At 41.1% G+C, this 17,397-nt stretch overlaps 1 protein-coding gene across 1 annotated transcript in view; it reads right to left on the bottom strand.

Annotated features, from left to right (window-relative positions):
• The window catches only part of CDS1 (CDP-diacylglycerol synthase 1), a 70,693-nt gene extending 70,032 nt beyond the window's left edge, over window positions 1-661 (bottom strand). Inside the window, exon 1 of the mRNA XM_039468491.2 lies at window positions 10-661. Within this exon, the coding sequence (XP_039324425.1) occupies window positions 10-126 (117 nt within the window). The 5' untranslated portion in view covers window positions 127-661. The remainder of the gene's footprint in view (window positions 1-9) is intronic.
• Window positions 662-17,397: the final 16,736 nt, after the last annotated feature.

The following is a 17,397-nucleotide window of genomic DNA, read 5'->3' as shown; positions in this document are numbered from 1 at the left end:
TCCACTTACTTTGTCGCTGGTGCTCTCGGTTTCATGGTCGCCGCCGGCCGCCTCTCCCTCGCGGGGTGGCGGAGCCACCGCGTCCCCCGGGCTGGGGCAGCCTCCCCGGTGCCTCAGCTCCAACATCTTCCGCTCCCGCGCCGCCGTGGCGGCCTCCTCCAGCGCCCGAAAGCTGCGCGCGGGGTCCTGCAGGCGGGGCGCCCCGCCACCTCGCAGCCGCGCCCTGGAGTCCCACGGAGCAGCGGCCAATAACGCCGCCCCAGCACCGAGCGGCCGCCGCGCCGGTCACCTCCAAAACGGCATCAACGAGAGAGCGCTCGAGGCCGCCTGCAGCGAGCGCGGCTCCGGCGGAGGGGCGGGCCCCGGGGGCCGTCTCGAGGTCCCGGGCAGGCTCCCGGCGCCCGGCGCGAGCGGAGAAGGCGGGGACGCGGCCTCCGGTTGCCAGGTGCGCGTCTCCACGCAGAGGCCCAGGTGGGAGGAGGAGGAGAGGCGGGGAGAAAAGGAGGACGCTCGACCCGCTTTATCGCCGCGCGGAGCTCCAGCCCCCGGGCCGGCCCCTCCCGCCCCGCCTCCCAGAGCCGGACTCGGAGTCGGCGGGTCCCGGCCCCGCGCACCTCTCCCGGCCCCGGCCCCGCGCTCCGGCTCTCGCGCCGCAGGCCCCGCCCCTCTGCGCTGCACTGCGGCTCCCACAGCCCCGCCTCCCGCGGTGACGTCACGGGCCCGGCCCGCGGCCCCGCCCCCGCCTCTGCGTGCCGGCAGGTGGGGGCCTGAGAAAAGGTGGGAGCGGCGGGGCGGGAGGAGGCGGGAGGCGAAGGCGGGGCCCGCGCGGGCTGGAAGTGACCGGGTAGCTCGTGCCCGCACGTCCCAGGGCGGCTGCGAGGGCTGGAGGAGCTGCTCGAAGACGCCCGCTAAATGTGGGCAGCGCTCAGCACTGCTTCTTCAGACGCCTCCCCGGCCAGATCAGCTTGAAGCACGCGGTGGGTCGCAGCTCACAGGACCAGAAACTTGTCTGGCAGGACGGACTGGTTGGCCCCGCGACATTCCAGCCCGGTGTCATCACCTTGAAAACAGGAGATGCGTTTGCCTCACTGGGCGTCCAGGGATGGGTCGGCCAACAGTTCCAATCACAACCGTAGCGCCGTCTCCCAGAAACTCGGTACTGAATCTCACAAGGTCACCCCCTAGGATCCCAGGACAGTGTGGGATGCTGTGGGGTGCAGTTGCTATCCAGCTAGTCTCTGAGCAGTGGTGGACCTCGGGCTGCCAAAGCCTGAACAGGAAGGGCACAGGATCTGCATTAATTCTAGTCCTAATCCTGTTAGAAGGTGATTAATTTTCTTGACATGTATCCTCACCTGGTCATTACTGACAAGCTAAGAGAAAAAGAGAGAAAGACAGACAGAGAGAGGGACGGAGAGAGTGAGGGACGGAGGGCGGGAGGGAGGGAAGGAAGGAAAGAAGGAAAGGAGGGAGGGAAGGAGGGAGGAAGAAACGTCAAAAGGCAGGCCTCCACACAGGACAGTATTCAGGAGCGCACCCTTACAGAAATAGAACATTACTGACAAGGTAACAAATCAAAGAAAGGAAGGAAGGAAAGGAGAGGAGAGGAGGGGAGGAGAGAAAAAAAAGAAAAAAGGCAGGCCTTCACACAGATAGGACTAGGTTCAGGAGAGCACCCTATAGAAATAGATCAACTATATAAATTCCTCAAGGTCATTACTGGCATGGTAAAAGTAAGTAAGGTGTTGAAAATTTACTAACAAATGAGCAAAACCAAAAGCCAAGTAGTAGGCATTCAAAAGCAGAACACAAAGACATCAATTTACCTCACCAAACAGATCTTTGAAGCTGTGTGGTTAGTTTGGGTTGCCAAATTTTCAAAAGGATGTTGAGAAACAATAATTTGTTCCTTATGGGGAGGATAGCAGAAATGACAAAAGATATGAAAATAAGTCCCTAATGAACAGAGGACTATGGGGTGACTACATTAATAAATTGTCCAATTATTTGGAGGATGAGAAATGAAGGACTGCTTGATAAGGAGGAAGATAATCAAAATAATGGCTGAAGAAGCTAGTGAAGCCAGTAGTAGGATTTCCATCTCTAGCTGCCACCCTACCCTGCAAAAAGGATTCGAAGTGTTCCGTTCTAACTCTCCTGGAAGTCAAGAAACCTGAGTTCTAGTGCTGCCAATTCCACTAATTGCATGGCCTTGGTAAGTCATTAAACCTCAGTGTCTTCAGCTGTAAATGGACAGTAAGAAGGATGGCCTCTGTGGCCCCTTTTAGCTCTTGTGATCAGAATCCAGCCTTTGGTTCTCCCCATAGCCCACGAAAAGGAGACCTAGCACACAGCTGCCTCAACAACTTCCTCTTTCCCCTTTCCCCAGTCCCCTCATGATGCATTTGACTTTCTCCCTTTGCTGCAGTAGGAGAAGAGAGGGAGAGGAGTGACGGGAGGAAACAACAGAGGACAATAGTGCATGGCAAAAGAAACTATTCCCCAACCTAGGAAAAGCGGGACTAATCCAAAGACGGCCAAAATGGAATGTGAGGTACTACTTACCTCACTTTCCTTAAGCTCTGCTCCTTCCTGTAGTTTAGCTAAGACAGCAATTTCTTTCAATCTTCTTAATTATAGTTATCATCACTAGTTGAGTGAATAGACTAAGCCCGGACAGCAGGAACCAGCTTATTCATCTTTCAGTTCTAGCTCTTTCCAAGGTGCCAAACCTCCACCCTTCTATAGATAACAATGTTTGCTGAAGAAGTAAATGAAGAAATGATGGGATTGCAAAGGTACAGCATAACAAGGGAAATATATACAGTCATGTGCTGTTTAACAGTGGGTATATATTCTTAGAAATGTGCCATTGTGCAACATCACAGGTATACGTAAACCTAGATGGCACAGAGTGCAGTACAGCAAACAGGGGTAACAGCAACCTGGACCTCCCAGGCCCAAGCAACCCTCCTGCCTCAGCCTCCCAGGTAGCTAGGACTACACACACACCACCATGCCCAGCTAATTTTTAAATTTTTGTGTGGAGACGTGGTCTTCCTATATTGCCCAAGCTGGTCTTGAACTTCTTTTTATTTTTTTATTTTAATTTTTTTTTTGAGACAGAGTTTCGCTCTTGTTACCCAGACTGGAGTGCCATGGTTCGATCTCGACTCACCACAACCTCCACCTCCTGGGTTCAGGCAATTCTCCTGCCTCAGCCTCCTGAGTAGCTGGGATTACAGGCACACACCACCATGCCCAGCTAATTTTTTGTATTTTTAGTAGAGACAGGGTTTCACCATGTTGACCAGGATGGTCTCAATCCCTTGACCTCGTGATCCACCCGCCTCGGCCTCCCAAAGTGCTGGGATTACAGGCTTGAGCCACCGTGCCCAGCCCTATTTTAATTTTTTTATAGACGGGGTTTCACCGTGTTGGTCAGACTGGTCTTGAACTGCCTACCTCAGGTGATTCTCCCGCCTTGGCCTCCAAAGTGCTTGGATTACAGGCGTGAGCCACCACACCCGGCCTAGTCTTGAACTTCTAATAGCCCAATCTTGAAGTTTGTATAGCCTGGGTGTATCAGCCTAGCGATATAGTACAATACACTTAACTGCAACTGGCTTACTGAACTCTGTGTTCTCAGACTTTTCCAATGTCTTTTTTCTTATTTTTTCTTTTTCTTTCTAAAAATAAAAAATTTTTATCTTTCATTTTCATTTGGGGAACTTATGCTCTCTAAATTTATTGTATTTGTGTTTGGTGACACAAAATCTGGTGTGTCATGGTTTCTAAGGCTTTACCTGTTAATTTTACTTGAATTTAATCTGCTGAAGGGCTTCATGGAAACCCTGAGCATATGCATGGGCCTAATCCCATAGTACAACCCAACCAGTACTTCTTGGGTTGATTTTAAGATTTTCCAGATGGGTGTGGTGGTGGCTCACATCTGTAATCCCAGTACTTTGAGAGGCCAAGGCATGTATCTCTTGAGCCCAGAGAAGTTCAAGACCAGCCTGGGCAACATAGGGAGACCCCATCTCTACACAAAAATGTAAAAATTAACTGGGCATGGTGGTGTGTGCCTGTAGTCCTAGCTACTTGGGAGGCTGAGACGGGAGGATTGTTTGGGCCTGGGAGGTTGAGGCTGCTATTAACCCTGTTTGCTCCACTGCACGCTAGCCTGGATAACAGAGTGAGACCCTGTCTCAAAAAAGAAAATTCCATCTTCTGACTCCTAATGAGGAATTTACTAGAGAGATAAGAGAGAGTGCTAACATTATTATTTATATGGTTTTTATTTTTGATTATTGTTTATCTTCTCTTTTGCTGGGAGTAATAAGAGTATAAGATGCAGAGACGTCGCCTGAAGTGGTGAGAGTAGGAGATGAAGCGATTTGATACCACTCTTCCCTGAGTACCCTCGGAATGTTCCCATACTGATAAACATGCCCCTTTTGGGTGGGAATCTGAATCTGAGCTGCTTTTCACATCAGAGGCTCAAAGGTACATGGCTGGAATGTCTCAGCTTGCCCTGGAAGGAAAAAAATCTTCCTCAGCCAAGCATTTCCAGTTGCTTAGATACCCAAGTTACAGCTTTTGTTGCTTGATTTATCTTTGTCTATTGCCGTCTGACAGCTTTGTTTATAAGTTGGAAGTAGGAATTTCTGATTTAGGCCTACCAGAGAAACACTTTGTGGGAAAATCTTGAAGGACAACTTATATTTACATTCTTATTTTTCATGGAACTGCATGGGAAGACGTTGGTGTACTATCAAGTATTGTAGTGAAAGCGTATCAGAGGAAAGAGTGCTGTGGTGTTGTTGGAAGTATGGGGTTTATATACCAAGAACCTTGGGTTCTAATCGTAGCTTGAACTATGTCTAGCTGTGACCTAACTTGCGTTAAGCAACGTTTTCATCATACACAGCTGAAGCTATATCCTAACTGACATGTCAATTCAAAGCTTAAGTGATACTTCTTTACATAACACTTTACAAAGCACTTTCACATACATTACATTATTTCACTTGTTCTACTCAACAATCTATAAGGTAGGCATGACAAATATTATTATTCCTGTTTTACAAGAAAAAAAAAATCTGACGCTCAGATGTAAAGGGTTAGAAAGGAAATTTGGGATTGAAAGCTAAGTTTTTAATACTTCAAATTCTGCCTGGTCCATGATGTGGTACAAATATATAGCAGCAGAAAAAAGCAACTTCTAAAGAATGGGGGATAGTTTGTTACAAGCACATAAATTCTGACACTAGCCTGAGTTCAAATCCCAGCTCTGCCACCTAGTGGCATAAGTCAATTTAGCTTCAGTGTCCTGTGCAACATGAGGATTGTAGTATTTTCCTCCTAGAATTCTTACGAAGACTCAATTGGTTAAAATATGTAAAATACTTAGAATAGTGTCGGGCCATAATGAAGCACTAACCAAGTATTGCCTATTATTATTATTCATATTAATGAAAGCTACATTTCTTGAGGAGAACAATATTTGACCTGTAAACTTACTAAACTGCAACACCTCAGAGGACTGAAGAAAAAAAGCATATGCTGATATTGCTTTGGTAAGGAAGGTAGACATTATGAAATGGGGTAGGGCAACTTTGCAAACGAATACAAAGAAATTATCAGCCTACCAAAATAATTAATTTGTGCCTTACCCTTCTGAGGTAGTACGATTTGGCATTCCCTATTATTAACTAAACTCAATTACTACTCATCTACCTTGTATATATCATGATGACTATGGAATTCCTTCCATTTCTAAGTTCTTCATTAATTCCTAGTAGCACTAAGGAAATTAAATTTTGTTGATTTAATTTCTTTGTAAAGTAGGCAACATATTGTTTGATTTTATAAAGTGTACTTTTAAAAATAGGTATTTGTGAACTTTTTATACTGCATGGTTCAAGTATTTTGTTATTGTTGAATATGTCCATATATATATATTTTTAGAGGAGATCATTTGGAGAAGGGGAAGATATTGGTAACTGTCTTTAGAAGAGCTGGATCACTGATTTGCTTCAAACTATGTCAATTATCCCTGTTCAACAAATTGCAGAAATCCAGCCGTATCAGTTAAAGTATGCAGCAAAAAACACTGACTCTGATTGAGTTGGGCAGACAAGGAACTTACTGAAAGGATGTTAAAAGGTTCACAAAACTCTTGGATAAACTGAAGAACCCATCATAGAAAACCAGGAGAAACAAAGAATTTCAAGCAACAGCCAGGATTGTAGTTAAAATTATTCCTACAACCCCAATTGAGGCCACCATTGCTAGACCCCTGGTACAGGACATGACAGCTTGCTCTGTCACTGAGGTAGGTGCCACCAGTCACTAGGTGCCACAGTTGCAATTGTTAATCCTTTCTTATTTAGTTTTTTTTCTTCACAAAGTCTTTTTTTATTATTAATAATAGTTTAATAGGGGGATCATATTCTTGTAAAATGCAATAATACCCCAAGATCTCTGTGAAAAAAGAGCCTTACTAATCAGAGAAATAAAAGCTGCAGTTCATGTCTTTTGCAAGATATAAACACTATACTTTTCTTCTAAGACATTCTACTTATGTCTTAACTTCTCTAAAATTGCAGTGTGTCTTACAATTGATATAATAAGAAAACACTGGGTCATAGTTTTACTGGCCATTTTATTTTTCTTCATGATATGTAAAATAATGGTGCATTTAAAAAAAATGATGACTTAATTGAGTCTATGAAGTATAACACTTTAAAGATTATGGTTAGTTAAGAAGATCACATATCTTAGATTTTTCCAGATAGTCCCAATTATGTGTACTTTTTTCTTTCAGTGAAGAGTATTTATTAAATATGTAACTATAGATGATTTTTTTCATTTTGAAAACTTTTTCACATCCATGTAGTATGATAGCCAAAAAAAAAAAAAAAAGTTTTCCTAGACTATATGAGGCTGCATTTTTGGATTTTTGGTTTGAAAAATATAGTCGGTGATATGTTTTTAAAATTATTTCACTAGTAAATCTATTGTATTTCTGCAAATTACAAAAGACTTTTAAAGTTTACATATTTCTGGTAATACCTATTGTTTGTTGGAATTGTCTCTTTTCTCATAGTTTGATTTACTAAAAGATATTTTTTGTCATATTTTCAGAAATGTCATTGATTCACCCCCCAAATTATACTAATATTCCAAATTATTATGGAGATTAAATCAATTTCCCCTTAACAACAATAATTTATGCATTTGATCATTTAGCATTTGATGCATTTTTATACAGTTAACTAGGAGGAGTAGATGAATGGGAGTGGTCAAGAATGCTGTCTCCAGACAGTTAGGAAAATCCTAGAATAGAGAACCTATTAGATTACTATATCTTATGATATTCCAATATTAGCATATGCTTTTTTTCTTCACAGTCCTCTGGGATTTTGCAGTTTAGTGAGTTTACAGGTCAAATATTGTTCTCCTCAAGAAATGTAGCTTTCAATAATATGAATAATAATAATAGACAACACTTGGTTAGTGCTTCATGATGGCCCGACACTATTCTAAGTATTTTACCTATATTAACCAATTGAGTCTTCGCAAGAATCCTAGGAGGAAAATACTACAATCCTCATTTTGGAAATAGGAGTGTCTTTGGGTGGACCGGGACTGGTTAACCTAAGATGCTTAAGAAAGATTTAATACAGCAGTGATCTTCTTTTATTTTGTGTTTTTGTTAACATGCCTGGCTTCAGCAACATACCCTGTGAATGTAAGTTCTGTACTATTGATTTAAAGAACAAATGCCACAATGATTTACTTCTATTAGGTTTTGCTAAGTTATTTCAAGCATGTTTGAAAAAGAGATTAATGGTGCAATGAAAACATCTTATGCAAGGACACTTTGAGATTTCGTAAGGCAAAGCTTCGCATTACCTTACTTGCAAAGCAAATTTAGACGAATTTGGTGATCTTGTTAAGAGAATGAGTGAACGGTATCAATCTGTATATTTGTAGATTAAACAAAATTTTCGAAACTATTGAATCCTTGACAAATATTTATTTTTATTTTTTTAGAGACATAGTCTCACTCTGTCACTCAGGCTGGAGTGCAGTGGTCCAGTCATAACTCAGTGCAACCTCAAACTCCTGGGATCAATGGATCCTTCTTCCCAAGCCTCCCTAATAGCTCGGACTACAGGCATATACCACCATGCCAGGCTAACTTATTTATTTTTGTTGTTGTTGTTGACAGGGTATTGCTATGTTGCTCAGGCTGTTCTCAAACTCCTGATCTCAAGTGATCTTACTGCCTTGCCCTCCCAAAGCACCAGGCTTACAAGCTTAAGCCATCTCACCTGGCTCTGACAAATACTCGAAAATTGATTTGTAAATATTCCAGAGCACCAAGAACACATATGATTGTTAACATAGCAGTGTTGGGAAAAATTGATTTGGAAATGAGCAAAATAAATTTCTGGCTATTCTTATAGTGGGCCTGCTAGGCACTATTCTATTTCATAGGGGGATGCCCTTTTTTTGTTGTTGTTTTGTTTTTTGTTTGTTTCTTTTTTTAAGATAGGGTTTCACTATGTTGTTGTTCAAACTGTGGTGCAGTGAGTATTCACAGGCTTCAATCATAGTGTACTACAGCTTTGAACTCCTCTGGGACTCAAGTGATCTTCCCATCTCAGCTTATGGAGTAGCTGGACCACAGGTATGCACCACCATGCCCAACTGGGGATGCACCTTTGATTGTCATTGATCAAATAGGTTATTTTGTAACTCTGTTGGAATAAAAAAGGTGATTTGTGGAAAACTGATAATCATGCGAATGGTTCTTGTTCATAGCAATGTAAGTGAATTTTGTTTGATAGGAAATATAAATCATTTTAAGTTGAAAACCCATTTGAATTAATTTTAATATCTCTCTAGTTCCCTCATTTGTAAATGCATTAAATAAAATCTTTGATATGTGTTCATATTATATTTGTATAAGATTTGTGATTTTTGCTCTTTTGGAAATGATACTTTAGCTACAGTAATAATGCATGTTTATTTTTATTCAATAAATATTCATCTACCTATGTAACAAATATTTATTGAGTATCTACAATATCAGAACACAGTGCCAGGCCCTACGTAGCAGACATGTATGTATATGTATATATACATAAATAATACATAAATACACACTAGAGTTAAAAAGTTAAACAATACAGTATTATCTAGAGCACATAACAATATGAAGTTGATTTTCCATCCTTTCTGGAAACACTTCTCTCCCTAGAAATAACCACTGTTGTTAACTGTTTGCCAGTATTTCTTGCAGATGTTTTTCTTATATCAGTACATACACACTTGCATATGTCTACATAATGTTCTGTGTCAGCACTTTTTGTGTTAGTTTATAAGTACATTCTTTATTCTTTTAAATCATTATATATATATATGCATGATGTAAATGTATCATATTTTATTTAGCCATTTGTACAACATTTAGAAATTTCCTGATTTTGTAATTATTGAAATAACACTGCAATAAACGTCATTGAACATATGATTAATATGCTTAATCCCTATCATGAGCATGTAAGGTTAATCTACTGATCGTTAGAATGAGAACAACAAGAGAGTCATTTGTCCAAGTTCAAACATGTGCAAGTCTGTAGATACCTAGACATGGAGCAATAAATAGATCAAAGAATATGTGCATTCAGTACTTTGATAATTATACCAAGATTTCCCTCCCAGATGGCTGTACTAGGTGTTACATGTTGATTAACTCAGATTCCTATTATAATACCTCTGAGAATGATGTGGGGGTGGAGATAGAAATATGACCAGGCAGGGTGTGCCACTAACTTGTCTAATGAGTGTGTGGACTTTTCCTTTTTTAAATTCTAGTACCAACTGTGAGAATGGCTTATTTTAGAATTTCCATTTGAGAAAGCTAAGACCAAATGCAGGAAACTGCAGTTTTGCAGTTTTGTTTCCTTTCCCCTCACCCGCCTGCTCTGCTATCACATGGAGATCAATGTTCCATCAGACCGTCTCTTCTCCCAGCTCCAGTACTTACCTGAAGACATCTCAGGCAGGCTGGGTTTTCTTTTGTGTCTTCATCCATTCAGGGTGCTATAACAAAATACCATAAGCTGGGTGGCTTAAACAACGTACGCTTATTTCTCACAGGTCTGGAGGCTGGGAAATCTAAAATCAATGTTCTGGCAGATCTAGTGTCTGGTGAGGGCCCTCTCCCTGGTTTGCAAATAGCTGCCTTCTCTTTGTAACCTCGTAGGATAGTGAACAGAGAGCAAGAGAGAGAGACAGAGCGAATGAGAAACAGAGCACTCTCATGTCTGTCCTTCTAAGAGCACTAATCCTATCATAAGAGCTCCAGTCTAATAAACTAATTTCCTCCCAAATCTCCAAATGACAGCACCCCCATCTCCAAATACCATCACACTGAGAATTTTAGGGTTTCAAGATGTGAATTTGGAAGTGACACATTTAGTCCATAGCACTTTGTTTTAGAAATTTTTCTCCAGACATTAGTCTGACAGTACATAACCCTGCTGATGTGGAGAAAGAGTGGTCAGTAGTTGTGGCCACACACTTTGAAACCAAGGGTGCAGCCCTGATGAATCATTTTTGAAATCATTCTTCCCTTTTCTTGGAGAATAGCACCTGTTTGCAGTCAAATGGCTCTATTATAACTGTCCTATGGAATCTAAGTTTGACAGCCTTCCTTCATTTTGTTCTGTCTCCATCACCTTCAGTTTCAACTGGCAGTGTTTCTGTTAATATAATTATATAACCTTTTTTTTTTAGCATATGATAGTCTAGCCACGCTCTTGGCGTCCTTTTCCAAATGTGCCTTCACGTATTTTGCAATATGGGCAGGCTGAAAATGTTCCAAATCTTTAAGCTCTGGTTCCTTTTTGCATAGCAATTTCTTCTTCATTTTATTTCTCACTTTTTGCATTTTACTAAGCAAGGGGAACCAAGATACTCCTCTAGCATCTGGCTTAGAAATCTGCATAGCTAAATATCCAGCTTCATCACTTGCAAGTTCTACCTTTCACAAAATACTAGAACACAAATCTTTATCATTTTATGACAAGAATCACTTTTCCTCCAGTCTCCAATAATTCATGTTCCTTATTTCCATCTGAGATCTCAGATTGGCCTTGAACACCTGTATTTCTGCCAACAGTCCCTTCATGACTGTCTAGGATCTTTTCTGGCATGCACCTCAAAACTCTTCTGACCTCTACTTGGTCCCCAGTTTTAAAGCCTCTTCCACATTTTAAAGTATTGTTTGCAACATACCCCATTCTATGTACCAAAATCTGTGTTAATTAGCTTGGGCTGCCTCCCCCAAATACCATAGACTGATGGCATAAACAATAGAAACTTACTTTCTCACAGTTCTGAAGGCTGGAAGTCAAGATCGCAGTGCCAGCATGACTGCGTGACAGGTTTCTGGTGAGGGCCCTCTCCCTGGCTGACAGATGGTTGTCTTCTTGCTATGTCCTCACACGGTGGAGAGAATAGGAGAGCTCTCCAGTGCCTTTTCTTACAAGGACACTAATCCTATCAGATCATGGCCTTATCCTTATGACCACATGTAACTACAATGACTTCTCATTACAAAACAGAATATTTAAGAGGCTACAAGAAGTGGAGTCAACATATATTGCTGAGGAGCTGCACATGGGAAAGGGAGGGTGAGGAATTAAGAACCACAGGCACGTTTTTGACTTGGGTGGCCAGGTGGCTGGTGGTGTCCTTCCTGGAGACTGGGACTACAGAGGAGAAATAGGATTGAAGGAAGATGGAAGAAAAAAAATGAGGTGCCTTTATTGGTCATTTTACATATGATATGCTTAATCTGCAAACATGTGAAGTTAATCTACTGATCATTAGGATGAGAACAACGAGAGAGTCACTTGTCCAAGTTCAAACAAGAATCAGTAGGGAAGTTACACCTGCAGCCCAAACCCTGCCTTCTCTGCTCTGCCCACTGGCTAGCTATAAGTACATGCTCACACATGGATACTTCGAGGAGCCTGTGACACATCTGGGGCAGGTGGCATCAAAAAGCCGGACTTGGTATTTTAAGAGCTGGAGATACTTACTTGGAAACCATTAGCATAAAGACTGTAATTATAGAAGAAGGGGTCATAATAAGAAAGTAAGATAATTTATCACAATAAACTAAAATGTAAGGGCCTCAATCATACCCTATCTTATGTCAGAAGGATCAGGATGTTTTCTGCATTCTGTGAAGCACTTTGATCAGTTTTTTTAAAAAAAGCCATTTGAATCTGGGCAATGAGCTAATAGATAGTTTCCTACCAGATGACTGCATTGGGTGTTTTATAAAAAGTAACCAGAAATGTGGGATTACCTGTGAATTCCCAACTTTCTGAACACCGTAGTTTCACTTTTTCAGCGATGTAAAGATAGGTATTTCAATATTTATGTTTGCAACTCACATATAATTATTATTAAATATTTATTTTTATAAATAATTTTTAATACTTTCATCTCTTTCACATTTTAGGAAGTATTTCATGTATATTGTTAAAATGCATCATATTTGAATAACCAGGTATCCTAACGTGGAAGCTGGGATATTTATTCATTTCACAATTATTCATTAATTTCTGTTCTGTGCCACATACTATTCTAGGTGTTGATCTGTGACAGTTAATCTGACAGACAAAATCACTTACCTCTTGGAGCTTATATTCTTGGAAATGTGGGGAGAGGAAAGACAGACAATAAACAAATGAATACATAGAATGTTAGATAATAAGTTCTATGGAGAAATATAAAGCTGCTAGATGGGATGGTAGGGGATTCTGATGGTGTGGAAGGGTGAAACAGGGGAGTTCAGGGATATTCTATTTTATTTAGAGTGGTTAGAGGAGACTTCACTTCTCAGGTGCAATTTGAGCTCCAGACTCAAGGAAGTGAAGCAGTGAATCAGTCAAATAATCCAGGTAAAGAACAATCAAGGGAGAGAGAACAAGTTCAAAGGCTCTGAGGCATGAGTTTACTAAACATATTCTAAAATCAACAAGGAGGTCAGTGTAGCCAGAGCTGAATGAGTGAAAAGAAGATGATCGGGGCCAGCCTGAGTTGGAGTGTGTGTCGCTGGATCAAGTACGCCCTTGTAGAATTGATTAAGGACTTACACTCTGAATGAGATAAGCACCCAGAGATAGGAAGTCATCAGAAGGTTTTGGTTTGTTTTATTTTTTGTAGAGAAAAGGTCTCACTATGTTGCCCAACCTGGTCTCAAACTCCCAGCCTCAAGTGATCCACCTTGGCCTCCCAAAGTGCTGGGATTGCAGGTGTGAGCCACTGTGTCTATCCCATTGGAAGATTTTAAGAAAAGGGATGTCATGATCACCTAAGTTGTAAAAGGATCGTCCTGGTGCCATACTGAGCATGGACTGTAGGAGTAAAGATAGAATCAGAAAACCAGTTGGGAGGCTTCTGAGATGATGGTGGCTTGTACCAGCTTGTTAATTAAAGATGTAATAAGAAAGCGTCAAATTCTTTTTGGTTTGAAGTTAGAGCCAACAGAATTTTCTTTTGGCTTGAAGGCAGGATGTGACAGAGATTTGTGGTCTGAAAACTGGAAGGATGGGATGTCTCTTAGAGAGATGGAGAAGACTATAGGACCAGTGGGAAGTTTTTGTGGTCTTAACCACGAGTCCACCTGTGAGCATGCGATTGTTAAGAAGTATAGATTATGAAACTAAGTCTTCATATCTAGAAAGTAGGGTCTGGCTGTGAAATCTCTGAGCTCCTCACATGGGCTTGGAGAGGCAGGAGACACCTCAGTATCCACAGCAGCTGCAATGGGCCCTACAAAGAATAATATGCTCATATACTTCTAGAAAACTTCCAAGGAATATATGGATTCTGAGCCTCCCCTTTTATAATTTCAACTCTGGCATTATATACACATAGTAAAGGTCACATATCTTAAGGGCGAACTTGAATTTTTACATTTGCATATACCCATGAAACCAGCATCCCAGATCAAGCTCTAAAATATTTCCATTGCTGAGGAAAACTCCCCCAGTGCCTTTGCCAGTCTATACTGGTTCCCCTCTTTCTGCAGAGGTAGCCACTATCCTAACTTCTTTCACCAAAGATTTCTTTACTTCTTGAACTTTATATAAACAAAATTACGAAGTATGTGCTCATTTACATCTGATTTCTTTTAATCATCTTATCTATGAGTTTCATCCATGCGATGCACACATTTTTTACTTTTCAATGATATATAGTATTCCATTGTGTAAATAAACCAAAGTTTACTTATTCATCCTGGTGTAAATGAACATTGGCGTTGTTTCCAGTTTGGGGATATTATTTAAAAAGCTACTGTAAGCATTGGTAGACATGTCTTCTGGTAGACTTGTACTCATTTTTCTTGCATATATACCTAGGTGTGAAATTTGCTGAGCCATTCTCTTCTCTTTTAAAATGTGTATAACTTGACATCATTCTTACCCAAATGAACCTTCCATTAAAATAAAAAGTCCGCTATCCACCAAAACAAGTCTATACTTCAGCACTTTGTCACATCTCCTACAGACAAATTTACTCCTCAAATACTTTTAAATGATAGATGATTTAGTATTAATATATGAACTTATTATAGGCCAGGCACCTTGCCAGGTTCTTTACTTGTGATCCTGTAATCATCAGAACTCTTTGAAGTAGACACTATTATTTTCCCCATTTTACAAACAAGAAAACCGAGGCATTAAGTTGAGGGATTTGCTTGCTCTCTTGCAGATGCTAAATCAGGCGTCCCCAAACTACGGCCCAGGGGCCGCATGCGGCCCCCTGAGGCCATTTATCTGGCCCCCCGCCGCACTTCAGGAAGGGGCACCTCTTTCATTGGTGGTCAGTGAGAGGCGCACAGTATGTGGCGGCCCTCCAATGGGCTGAGGGACAGTGAACTGGCCCCCTGTGTAAAAAGTTTGGGGACGCCTGTGCTAAATGGTACAGCCAGGGTTCAGCCAGGTCCCATTCTTACTGGAAGAGTATGTGGGAAGTACTGTTGTTTTCTCCCACAGTATGTCTTCAGCTACCTGTTGCTGCCATGCTCTCCTCAGCCTTCCCTTGCAGCATCTCCACCTCCCATCCTCCACCTGCTTGACTCCCATTTCTCTTCCTTTGTATGCAGTACAATTTAGCTCATCCCAGCTGTCTCAATTGTGCTTCCTACTCTTACAACTTCAAATACAAAAGCCTTTATCTTGAAGTTGACTATTCTCAGCAAGCAGAGATACCTCAATTACCAACCAATATCCACCCTCCTGAGAAGGGCAGCTGGGGTGTTTTTATGGGAAAAGGGGAATAATTTTAAATAATATAAATTGTGTTTTCTTGTCAGAGGTGTCTTTGAAAAGATGTTTGTTTATTTTTGTTTTCAATGATTTTTGTTTTTGTTTTTACATCTCTTTCACTAGTGTTTGGTAAGCGGACTAGTGTTTTGGCGATTGATGGGACATGAAGGATGATATAAATAGATGTGGCAAAGATGATCCCAAGGCTTTGATCTTGGGGACTGCTATAGAGACTACTAGAGAATGACTGTATTTGCCAACTGCAGGAAAATTGAAAAGAATTGCTCATTCCTCCCAACCCCCAAAGGAATTAGCAGCTGTGGGAGCTGAGAAATTTTTTTGGACATGGAAGTTTGGAGAGGATAATGTAACACTGAAGTAAACACATTGAGGTCATGGGAGTTGTGTGAGATTCTGGTGTAAGTGAAGGAACAAAGATTGCAGAAAAAACACTTAGGAATTGCCAGCATAGAGGTGAGGGCTGAAGCAGCAACTGGAAAGCATTCTTCAAAGAATGAGGGTGCAAAGAGCTGACTGAGGGGGGCAAGGAGAAGGGCAGGAATCCAGGAATGGTAATAAGCACAAAATAAATAAATAAATAAAAGGATGGAGAGGTATGAAGAGGTTCTGAATGTTATACCATTATAGAAGTCAAAGAAAAAAATGTCCAACAATAGCAGCTAACATTTATAAACCTTTAATAGTGACATATATTATTTCAGTTAAAATTCTCAAAACCCATAGGATCGAAATCCATTATTTCACCTGTTCTCACTGATGGACGTAATTTATGGAGGCTACATAAATACGTCTAGAGTCACACAGCAAGTAATCATATCAAGATTAGGTGGACCATAGAATCAAGGCCTATAAGGACTTTACAGGATGCATTTGAGAAGCCAGAGTTTAGATAGAATAATTGACAGTTATATAATCCTTATTGTGTTTCAGGCTCTGTTAAGTGCCTTTTATGTACTTACCGAATTCTCACACAATTTTCAGATCTGCTATCCCCAAACCAAGGTGTAAGGAGGTGTTACATGACTTACCCAAGGCCACACAGTTGTGAAATAATGGAGTCGGAATTAGAAACCTGTCAGTTTGTTTCAGATTTTATAAAAAAAACGTATAAGAAGGGGAAAAGGCCATCTTTCCATTTTAGCAGTTAAAAAACATCCAGTCTTTTCGTTTCCTACAGTAGATCTCCTTAACTTATTCCTCGTATCTAATGGAAATTTTCTATCTTTTGATCAGCATCTGCCCAACCACTATTCCCTATGACCCCAGCCCCTGGTAACCATCATTCTACTCTCTGCTTTTATGAGTTCATTGTTTTTGTTGATTTTGAGACAGAGTCTTGCTCTATTGCCAAGGCTCGAGGGCAGTGGCATGGTCCTGACTTACTGTAACCTCTGCCTCCCAGATTCAAGCCATTCTTGTGCCTCAGTTTCCCAAGTAGCTGGGATTACAGACATGTGCCACCATGCCCGGCTAATTTTTTTTTTCCTAGAAGTGGATTTTGCTATGTTGCCCAGGCCAGTCTTGAATGCCTGGCCTCAAGTAATCTTCCTGCCTCAACCTCCCAAAGTGCTGGGATTATGGGCATGAGCCACTGCACCTGACCTTGTTTTTTTTTTAGATTAATGTGTAAGTGAGATAATGCAGTATTTGTCTTTCTGTGTGTGGTTCAGTTCATTTAACATAATGTCCCCGTTTCATCCATGTTATTGCAAATGCTAGGATTTCCTTCTCTATTAAGACTAAATAGTATTCCATCATGTACATATATCACATTTCCTTTATCCATTTATTCATCCACTGATTCTATATTTTCGCTATTGTGAATAGTACTGTAATAAACATAGGATTGCAGCTGTCTCTTCAAGAGACTGATTTCATTTCCTTTTTATATACACCCAGTGGTGGAATTGCTGGATCTGAAAGCCACTATCTTAACCTCTGTTAGATATCGCTTAACACTTTCTTTCTCTGCCCTGTGTCCACCTTGCAGGCTAAGTCTCTGAGA

Source organism: Saimiri boliviensis, chromosome 3 (assembly GCF_048565385.1).
Source record: "Saimiri boliviensis isolate mSaiBol1 chromosome 3, mSaiBol1.pri, whole genome shotgun sequence".
Lineage (NCBI taxonomy): Eukaryota > Metazoa > Chordata > Mammalia > Primates > Cebidae > Saimiri > Saimiri boliviensis.
Note: the sequence above shows the minus strand (reverse complement) of the source record. Positions and strands in the feature narration are given on the sequence as shown.